The 11,711-nt window shown below is 42.3% G+C and overlaps 1 protein-coding gene across 1 annotated transcript in view; it reads left to right on the forward strand.

Moving 5' to 3' along the window:
* Window positions 1-6,227, forward strand: part of foxo6b (forkhead box O6 b) — a 35,717-nt gene extending 29,490 nt beyond the window's left edge. The window contains exon 2 of the mRNA XM_026346813.1: window positions 1,738-6,227. Coding sequence (XP_026202598.1) covers window positions 1,738-3,453 — 1,716 coding nt within the window. The 3' untranslated portion in view covers window positions 3,454-6,227. The remainder of the gene's footprint in view (window positions 1-1,737) is intronic.
* The last annotated feature ends 5,484 nt before the right edge of the window (window positions 6,228-11,711 follow it).

Consider the following 11,711-nt stretch of genomic DNA (forward strand, 5'->3'; position numbering starts at 1 on the left):
GGAGAGAGGGAGAGAATGAGCAATGCCGTGATCAAGAGACGCTGGGACGCAGAGAGAGGAGATGAATGGGGCTGAGAGCAGGAAAATTGGACAGGAGGCTGGGAGTGAATGAAGATAGAGAATGGCTCGAGATATCAGGAGACAGAGATTGTGAGCTATGTGCAGGTAATAAACAAGGCAGAAATAGATAGATATCTCCAGAGAGGAAAAAGAAAAGTGTATGATTGCACGCATGGGGTAGAGGGATGTGGGTTGAGGAGGTAGGTTGATCCCAAAAAGACAAAAAAAAAGGAGGCAAAAAGGCAAAAAGTGAGAGAGAGAGAGAGAGAGAGAGAGAGAGAGAGAGAGAAGGCAGAAAAGCAAAAGGAATGAGAGCTGGAGAGAGTGTGAATAATGACACGAGCAGGAAAGATTTGGATGAACATGCTGTACTTAGACTAACTTGGCCAGCTGAGATGATGTGTATCCCTGCTAAGCTCTCCTTTAGGCAGGCTTAGATCCCATCAACTCACTCCAGGTTGGCACTGACTGCAAATGCTGCTGTGGAGCCTCTGATTAACTATACATAGCTTCCATTCAGACACTTAAAAAGTGGTCTGGGGGGACTTATGGTACTGGCTACCAATACATTTGCTGTTTTGACCACGCTATTTAGACCACATATTAAAATAATGTCTTTTGTGTGTATGTAGTGTATTTATATTAGAATACAACTAGAACATATAGGAAACACATAGTATTATACACACCAAAATATTATACATGTAATATATAGATTAAAGCAACAAATATTGAGTGTGACATGCGTAGAGCAATTTGGAGATGTCAAAAGTCACTCCAAAAATGAGTGGAAGACCTGGCAAAATATGATGAGTTATTACTCAATACCTCTCGTGAGTTATAAAACCCACCAGAGTTTCTTGAGAGACTGGAAGAAGCCCAGAAAGGACATGGCTCAACGTCTGGCAGCTTCATCTGGATGCCAAGTTGAACCTTTAATAGTCATAGTCATTTCAGTACTCATATAAGTAGCTTCTTCAGTCTGTTTGTTATTCTAATGTAACAACTGAAAAATAAATATATATGGCCATCATAAAAAACTGATGAAAAAAACTAATGTGACCTAAGACTTACTTCCAGTCATGTTAATTGTGTCATGATTTTAAGAGGTTAAATGAGCAGCATACCCCCTTTCTCCTCCCCCTCCCCGCCACCCCAGTTCACTGTTCCTCTATCTTAGTCCTTCCAAATCTTCTCCTGCCAAATCACGCCTCCCCCTCCCTCCCTTCTCGTCTCTGGATGGTTCTGAGGCTCTAATATTTGGAAGCCTGCAATCGATATGGGCTGTCTGTGATTGGGTTGCCTTGCGTGATTCATTTCTGTAACCTTGGTGATGGTTTGATGTGGAGGCTGCACCCATGTCCATATTATGACTCAGTGAGCGCGTGTGGAGAGGAGAGGCTGGTCAGGGGAGGTATCGATTGGTCCTTCACTCTCCCTGCCCTCTTTACTCTCTCCTCCATCTCCCTCTTTCTTTATCCATTTTTTTTTCTCGCTTGCCATGTAGCCTTGATAGTTGGGCCATAATTTGAAATGAATTTGTGTTCTCAAGAAGTAATTATTTAAACCTAAATGTTCCCTTGGGTGTTAATATTTATCTCTTTTCTTCTCTCTCCATTTCTGCCTTTTTCTCTCTATCTCCCCCCATCTCCTTTCCACCTTTCTCTCTTCTTGCAGAACTCAATCAGACACAATCTGTCCCTACACAGTCGCTTTATCCGGGTGCAAAATGAAGGGACAGGGAAGAGTTCTTGGTGGATGCTGAACCCAGAAGGTGGCAAGATGGGAAAAGGACCTAGGCGGCGTGCAGCTTCTATAGACAATAGCACCCGTTACTTGAAGACCAAGGGTCGCATCAGCCGAAAGAGAGCAGGAGCCATTGGCCTTGGACGGGGCCAAGGTCAGGGGGATGGACCTGCATTGCAGGGCTCCCCAGAGCATGGGAGTCCAGCAGGGAAAGGATGTGTGGGCATCGGGGGTGAGGAGTATGACACATGGACAGATCTCCATTCCCGCACCTCCTCCTCTGCCTCCACGTTGAGTGGATGCCTGTCTCCAATCCTTGCTGAGGCAGAGGCTGATGAACCGGAGGAGGGCGGATTGTCCTGCTCAGCCTCGCCTCGATTGTACCCCAGCCCCACCAGCACCCGCTCCCCAGCTCTGGGCAATGGGGGCCACTGCCCCTCTGTGGAACTTCCCCAGCTGACTGACCTGACTGGAGCTATCAGTCTAGATGAGAGTGGTTACCCTCAGACACCACAAATTAAATGCAATGGTTATCCCTACGTGCCTGGGCCGAAGGCGGAGGGCTCCTACTGTGCACCCATGTATGGACAGCCTCCAATGGGTATGCTCCGGCACCACAATCCCATGGAGACTATCCAGGAGAACAAGCCAGTCAGCTTCCAGCGCCCAATGAGGGGCTACTCGGAGAACAACGCCCTGCAGAGTCTGCTTACTGGAGGTCCTACATACTGCAACAAAGACACAGTACTAGGTCAGGGACGGGAAACACACACACTAATGACACAGGGAACCAATGGTGTTCACAGTCAGCACAGCCACAATCAGACTCGCAGCCACAATCATAACCACAATCACAGCCAAGAGCACGCTCACAATCTCAGTCTACACAATGGCCATGGCTCAGTCAATGACCAGAACACAACCCACCATCAGAACCACAATCAGGGTCACAAACACCAAGCCAGCCTCGATTACAGCCACAGCCACAAGCCCCACCATGCCCATGACTATGGTTCAAGTCACGAGCATGCTCAGAGTAACAAAGTAAACCCCAGCCATGATCACAACCCTCGCTCCAGTCAAAATCACATGCACAGCCACAATCACCACAACCCTATGCACAGTGGGCCTCATCCCCAGGCCCTCTCTCCACGGGTCACCACTGACATCTTGCAGCCCTACAGCCTCAAAACCTCTAACCACTACAGACCCCGTCCCCAACTCTCAACATCTCCCTCTCTCCCACCCAACCCTGCTGGGGTCATGGATGTTCCCCAGGACCCCTGTCGCCTGGCATCTGCGCCTCACCCTCGTCACCAGCCTTACTCAGGAGCCCACCATCAGGGTATGACTGACTCCTGGCATGGCTATTACAACAACCACCATTCGGGAAATGCTGGTTACCAGGGAGCTCAGCACAACTCCCACAGTAGAATGGCTGCCAATTTGGAGATGGAGAACATCCCTAATAGCCTGGATTGTGATGTAGACTCCATCCTGCTCAATGACTTTATGGACACAGAGAGTATGGACTTTAACTTTGACGGCTCTCTGTCCCAAGGTGTGAGCATGGGCATGGGCATGAGCTTAGGGGCGTTTGCTTGCCCTCCAGCAGCACACAGCAACCAGAGCTGGGTGCCAGGGTGAATGCAGGCCCAAGGGTTTGGATAGACACATGACCATTATGCTCACCCACTGGGCCAGGCTGCAGGTGGGCTGTGCCCTTGGACTGACTGTGATTCTGTTTCTTTGAGACTGTAAAACAAAATTCATAATGTCATTTTGTTTCCTGGGGACCCCTACATCTGACTCTTTTTACCCACACATGCCCATGTCTAAATCCCCCTGTTACCATATTGAACTTCCCCCAATAAGCCTAGTGATAAAACCTTGCTTGTTCATGCCCTTCAGATTTTTCTGTTGTTTTTTTATATTCTCCTCCCAGTCTCACCCTGCCTGTTTGAAGCTCTCAAGCACTTTACATCCATCCTTTCATACAGATGCAGTAACACAGTGTGCGTTGGCTTAAGTTTAATGTATGCAATCCACTTTACAGTATTATCTCCTCCTACAAAGGAGGTGTTGTTTTTGACTTGAGAACATGATCAAACACCTGCATAAATATCTTTCAGTGTAGAGGTGCTCTAACATTGGGCATTAAAGGCTGGGGAGGCTTTGAGGTTTAGGGAAGAGGAAACAAGTTTTTTAAAAGAAGAGAACGTAAAGGCCCTTTTCCACTTCAGGCATTTTTCCTGGGGACGAGGAACTTTTAGAGGAACTTAGTTACTCTACCTGCACTTCCACTTGGAGAATCAAAGTCTAAATATAGTTGTGGGTAGTATAGTTGTAGTTCTATGCCCTAATAAAGTCCCTGGTTAACTCCAGCACCTTGGAAAGGTCCAGGAATTATCAAGGCATTGTTGATGGGAAAGCATTTTCCAAACCTAGCATTTTTTTAAAATCTTGCTGCATTGCTATTGTGCATATAATGACAAAAAAACAAAGAAACAAAAAAACAAAACAAAACAACAATAACAAACAAACACAGTGAACTTTTACCCCATGACAGTTCCTGGACTTCCTGGGGAAGAAAATATCCAGAATCGTTCCTCTGGAAATGCACCCTAAAAGTAAAGGGATGAAGGGATATAGATTAAGGGAACTCTAGGGCCATTTGACTGGTAGATAGTTATGTTCCCTGTTTGTTTCAGTGGAAGATAGTCATGTACTGGACAACCATCAACAACACGCCAATAAAATACAGTGTCCCTTCTTTAATCTCCAAAGTAATGCCAGAGTGATGCATCAATATTGCAAATCTAATGCGCCACTCTGTGTTTTTTCAACCCCCTCTCTCCCTCTTCAACTCTGGACACACTAGCTTAATGTGTTTTGGTGAAAGTGATGATTAAAGTCACTCTGCACTAAATGGGGGAGGGATTGAAAGGGGGAGGGGGGCATCAAGGAGAGCTGATAGGAGAGGAGAAATGCAAATATTCCCTCTGTGCCTCTTCCTCTCCATTTTGTGGATTTATGTAGCTTTCCCCGTAATGAAATAAGAAACGATCAGAGCCTTGTGTACATCCTGAGGAGCTCTCTGATTGGCCTGCACTGGGCTGCCTAAGCATGGCTCCTTCACCAGCTGACCCCAGAACAGCTTAGTGAGCAGCTGTGGTCATGCCAGGATTGTGATGGAGCTGCTGTCCTCAGACTCCAGGCAACCTTGTCTAATTCACTAACGCCTAGGTTCAGGCCTACTATGTGCTTTTACTTCTGTGAATTACACACTGATGAATAGCGTCAGCAGATTACTATTTGGTGCTATCTCCTCTTCCCAGACTCCTTCCTATCACCCAGCCCCATCCTGAGGTTACTCTGAGGGTAAACAAGAGTAATTAACCGCCAAACAAGATGGATGATTTATGCAAGTGTGTATATTCGCTCATCGGCACAAAGTCATAATTCTTCCCCTCACCAAGCACAAGGAGGGTGATTTTTGAGAGGTGGTGCCCAGCACAACTGGCAGTCGGCGTGCTTACAGTGTCCTTCAAGTCGTTTAACTATCCCCTTTACAAGCGTTCCCCGCCCCATTCTGGTCATAGCTTTACTTTGCTGTTGTCTTTTCTTGTGCGCGTTCTGTGATTGTGCAGTTGTCTGTCCTGTTTCAATGCAACGTGGATACAAGCTTTCGTGTGCATTTTATTTTCTACATTTCCAGAGGGAAAACAGGCAAAAAGGGGATACTCGCCAACCCTTGTCCTGGCAAGAAATAATAGTAACAATAGAGAAGAAAGGCAGATAGATAAGGCAAGAGACTGGAGGGGAGGAAGACAACTAGATGAACAGGCAGGATCTGTGAGACTGAGGAGAGATTTTCCAGCTCGGTAACTTTTTGTAGAATTGGCTGTTTCAATCAGGCCAAATGTCAAGTGATACTCAGCCAGCCAGTAAGCTTTGGCCAGAAAGCCACTTTTCCCTCCTGATCAAGGACAATGACAGGTATTTCCATACACCTTTCTTTTGCTTTCTTCTTTTCCTTTTCATGAGTTAAGATGTCCCATTGTTGTAACCCAACTGTAATTTGTCCTCCGGCCTGTGTGTCAAGCTACTTGTGGGTGTGCAAGTGTGTGTGTAGCACAGTGATGTACAAGAACTTATTAAGGGAATACAGTTGAGGACTAACTTGCCCTGGTATTGTATGCCTGACTGAGTGCAGCATACATGATATATACAGTTTATATTTATTGGTTATGGAGATGGCACTCAGACCATTCACTGCTTTATCTTCTTGATGACAAAGAGGCAGAATGCTATTTCAGTTTGACTACATTTCATTCTGTACATAATCTATATGAAGAAAATTGTATTATAATTTTTTTGCAAATATCAATTTTTTTTCTAAAATGATGTATCTGCTCATCTGGTGACCGTAAAAATAAAAACAAATAAGAATGTAGATGTTTTCTGTGTTTTTGTGTTGTTTGCTCACACACAATCACATGTGCACTGCTGTCAGATGAAAACTTTGAATCTCCTAGGCATGACCTTTTAATAACTTATGAAAAGCAAATAGGCTTTATTAGTAGAACAAACCAAACCATATGTGTTAACTAAAAACTAAGTCACAAATTACACCATTGCCTCAGAGCTTACCAATCTGTACAACATATGACACCCCTCTGTTTACAGACCCTCATTTTGGAAAACAAAACAGGAAGTGCAACAGAGGTGAGATCCACCTTCCATGGCAGACAGATGTGCAATAAATATTGTGTGCACAGAGATCCTAGTAAGAGCAGTAATACAACCAAAAAAAAAAAAAAATTTTTTATGATTAAGTGCAAAAATACATGTAACAAAAAAATCATTTAAGGCATAAAGGTAAATCCATACATTGCCTATGCTTTTTAAAAAAATCTGGTTGACAAAATTTTGGGTAATGTTGTTTATGCCAACCAAATGTAGCAGTTATAGTAACATCAATGTAAGTACATTTAATACATAAGTACTGTACTTAAGTGCAGTTTTGAGGTACTTGTACTTTACCTGAGTATATACATTTTATACTACTTTTACTCCATTACAGTTCAGAGGAAAGGATTGTACTTTTTACTAAACTGTTTTTATTTTATTTTTTATTTTAAGATTTAATATAAGATTATTAATACTATATGATACATAATAAATATGTGATATACTAATAAATGATTATATATTATTAAGGATTAACCACTTGGCATTACATAAAATGGTTCAAAGTTTATTACTACTACCATTACTACCTGCAATATTATGTTTGCACATTAATGATGTGTTGCCCACAACATTTGCTTTTTTATTGCTACTAACAAAATAGAACACATCAAATGAATTAAACTAAAAAAAGGCCTTAACATTTTCAATTGTGCTAAAATCTTATTTATGAAGCACATGTGGAACAAATCTGGTCTAGACTTGTACACTCCTGTTATGAACAAGATGTGAAGTATGTTTTTATGTCAGTAACTCAGTTGGATTTTAGTTTTATTAGTGGAGTACTTATCTAAGTTTTATTTGAGAGCATGTACTCAAATGTACTGACATTTTAGAAAAGAAATCCTTATTGCACAGATAAATGTTATGAGCAAAACTAACAAGTCCTCCAACCCAAACAATCCATAGAAGCATTTGTTGAAAGAGCGCCCCTGTGGCAGTAGGCATCTGTGGAAACTGCCCCCCTTTGGCACTAGCCAAAAATGGCAAGTGTAATTTCTTACACTGGCATTTCTTACAGTGTTTCACTGATGACTCTCAAGTTCCTACTTTTTAAATATTAACTTAACAAGGAAAATGTTACATTCATGACAGCTAGAAATCATGCCAGAAATGACCAAAACCCATTTATTTTACAATCAAACAATGAAATCACGAGTTGTGAGGTGTTTTTTCAAATTATAAGTCAATATGCTGTACTTCATGACTTGTACTGTATGTATGGGTGGGTGTTTATGGGGATCTGGAAACATATGTGCACAAAAAATTGTGTGTGGAGCCTGTGTGTTTACAGGTTAATGCCTGTATCTATGGAACAGATTTATTTATGGGTGTGTCTGTCTATTAATGTGTGTACGTTGGGGAGCATATGATCTGAAGTGCATCATCTGGATTTGGCTGTATGTGTCTGGGAATGTCTGTGTGTGTATATACAATCATATATGTGTGTGTGTACATGTGTGTTTATCATAGTGTGTTTGATGAAGAGTTTAACGCACCAATATATCACTGCATACTTCAGTTTTGTGACTGTCTGGTTGTGTATCTGTGCACGACTCTCTGTGTGTGTATGTACATGTGTGTCTGTTTTTGCGTGTCTAGTCTAGCGCCTGTGTGATAAGGCTCGTTAGCAACCCGATACCGTGCCACAGCTGTGTCTGTCCCAGTGGAGGCTTTCTCACTGAGGGACTGACTGCATCTGCACCTCCATACTGCGCCCCCCCCCACCCAAACACACACACACACAAATAGTTGTGTCCTCATTGCCCCATCACCTCTGTCATTGAGGGTGTGTGGCATTAGCCTGCAGATAGAAAGTTAAAGCATTATATAGTTAGTTAGCAGCAGCTTACCTGACAAGATGGCTGATCTCTGTACACCTGGGAAGATGGCGGCACCCAGAGCGACACACACACACACACACACACACACACACACACACACACACACACACATTGTCAGAAGCCAATAACAGCTCTCAATCATCCTCAGCTCATGCCATTTTATAAAATATGCTAGTTAGTTCATCTGGTATAGAGAGGAAGGTTATTGTGAGACAGAATGCATAATAAGGACAGGCTCCTGCTGCACTCCATGCAAATGTGAAGTCTGACGTGTCAGAGCTGTGATGGATCTGTTCTGACAGACACGGTGACAGCCCGGTGACAGCAACTTTAAAATCTGCACTCCTTCTCCCTCTCACTCTCTCCCTCCTCATATATATTTACAACCGGAGCATCTTAATGCACTTTTCCTCCGTAATCTCCCATGTTCCTATGCAGCTAGTTCAGAGACGTCCCCATATTTCACAGGATATGGAATTTTGTGATCTGACAAAGGTTGTAGGCTGATACGCGAGCTCTGCATGGGTGTATGATTTCTGCATAAACTGTTTGGTGCTGAATAATGTGCAGGGTCTGTCAGTAAATATTAGAGAGAGACACTAAAGTTTTTCACTGAAACCCAGGACTCTGCCTACGAATCAGTCTCTTTTGGAATTGCAATTCAGTGGTGTTGTAAATTTATAAGTAAATAGCAAATAACCTCATATGATAATTGGTGCACAATGTGACAGTGTCAAGTAAAAAAGAAACTCTATGTAAAACTACATTAACCTGATGTTGGACTATTTTTTTCAGTTTCTCTCATAGTTTTTATATAGTTTTATTATGAAAACGCATTTGCAGCTGTAGATTGGTGGTACATTTTACCCCTAAAAATATAAAAAATTACATTGTTTTTTAGTTTTCAATATTAAGAAGTTTCACCTATAAGTACAAACAAAAGCCCATGTGAGCTCTAACTTCTTTCTCAAGGTATTATTTCATTTTAAAAACAGCTTTAAAAACATCTAAAATAATTAAAAACAGCCAAGTGGTCAAAAGTTAAGTAACTGTGCTACTATAATTAAAGCTGCAGGAATGAATACATCACTGGTTGGAGGAAACTCCAGCCAAACAGATCACTTCCTTTTCCGCCTTTTCCCAAAATCACAGATAATAGTTAGAAAATTGATGAATTTCTAAAAAGCAAAAACATAAGAATGTAGAAATAAGGACACATGCTGTATGATGCTTACTTGCTGAAATGGTAAATTTTTTCATTTGGCTTCACCTGATTTCTTCTTCTGTACTATGTATGTATGTAGACTTATTCACAGCAGCCTTTACAGTCCTGGAGAGCAACAATGCAGACAATAGCACATTGATTGGGATGGCACTCACCCACTTGTGCTTTTCCAAGCTTACCAGTGTTGACTGACCCAGCCGGTTCAGAGGCGCTGTTGAATTCAAAGTGAAATAATTAACTATCTAGACTGATGTTCAGTCAGTTAGTACCAAACATTAATGTTCACTAGAGAAAGAAACAGAAATATAAATACAACTGACATTTTTGGTCATCAAAATAAAGACAAGGTGAAGGCGAACATTTTCTCCTCTCTGTAAAAAGAATGCAGTCGTCAAAGTGGATTACCAGGCTTATGCCACAGCCAGAGAGATATATCAAACTGAAGAATTGTTGCTATGGTTACCTGCAATTAATAAAATACCTTGTGCACAAAATTAGAATAACAGTCAAACCATGTCCCGTTGCACCTGTTAGCCAATCAGAAATGAGTTTCTTTCATGGCAATCATAAAAGGTTTTGTGAGTCTAAATTCAATAAGACACTCAATTCTGAAATGAAAATTTTCTTTAGGGGCATTATTTTTTGGATTTGATGTTTGACTGCTCATCCATAAAGGACAAAATATGTAAAAGTTATGGTCAGTGGACATACTGGACAGTGTCACGATCCAGATTCTGTGGCACCCTGACCCCACACGGCTTGCTGAGAACCACTGGGGGAGGCTGATGGGACTTCCTACTGGCACGTGTGTTGCATTGCACTCACTGCTGCGGTTTATTACAGCAGAGCCTCCCCAGGGATTCAGCTGATGGCAAACATCAAAGCTGTGTCTAGCATATTAGAACTGCGAAATGTGGGTGGAGGTCATCTCCAATGAATTCTGCCTCATATATGGGACAAATGCCTTTAGCACGTTGCATGAATGCTCATTATCATTTCATGGAGCCATTGAACACTGTTTCTCTTCAAACTCTCTTTTTTTCCATGTCTTTAAAGAGAGCTGGGCTTTTTTTTGTGTGTGTGTGTCTTTTTTGAGCCTGAATTTCGACAATTCAAACTTCCGCTCAATGACAAGCTACGAGTCCCATGCTGGAAAAAGGTCCCATGTGTTTGAAGCATCTAGGCCGCTCCATCTTTTTGATCAGCAGCTCGGCTGTGAATTCTGCAGATCAGAAAGTGGATCAGAGGCTCCCTGGGGACTGCCATTTACGCCTGCCACCAGCAGAGGATAGAGAACGTAATTAAGAGTTTGTTAAGATGCCCAAATTCCTTCTCATTTCCACCCGCCTCCCTCCATCCGCCTCCCATCCCTCCTCCTCGTGCTCCCAGTAGCTCTGATCTTGCCACAGATTAAACCTCTCATTCCCCAAGAAGACGGAGCCATGGAGGGGAGCTGCATCTCCAGCCACACAGGCTGATTATCTTAAAGAGTAATTAGTGAGTGTGGCAATCCCAGAGACCGAGCATTGTGTCGACATGATGGAGATGGATTATTCTGACTGGGGTGTACACAGGCCCTTCTGAATGACACAAGAAAGCTGACTGCATGTGTTGCATGTGTGTTAATTATTAGTGTCAGTCATTCTTTATCTGTCTTCATGCTGTTCATTACCATTACTGTTTATGTATGTGTATGTATCAGTGTCAATCAGTCAGCAAGCAACTTCAAACCACCACAAGGCAACAATTATCCCCTTAACAATACAGAGCTATGTGAGATTTGATGGTGAATGCTAATTGATCTCAAAGTTTATTGTTGCTTCTGGGGGGGAGGGGGCAGACTTGAAAACAAATTTTGTTTACATAGGAATGTGCCTGGGTCAGTCACTATGAGAATATATTTCATATTTTATTAATGTAACTGGTCATATCCAGAGGAAAACACAGACAAAGGAAATTAGCATAACATATATGGAGGTGAAGTGGGCTTAACATCCTTTAATCAATGTTACAGCTTTCAAAATTGTATTATGCTCTTCCCCGTACACTCAAATTCTCAATATCGAAAATAAAGCAGTTTAAAG

Source organism: Anabas testudineus, chromosome 11, assembly GCF_900324465.2.
Source record: "Anabas testudineus chromosome 11, fAnaTes1.2, whole genome shotgun sequence".
NCBI classification, from domain to species: Eukaryota; Metazoa; Chordata; class Actinopteri; order Anabantiformes; family Anabantidae; genus Anabas; species Anabas testudineus.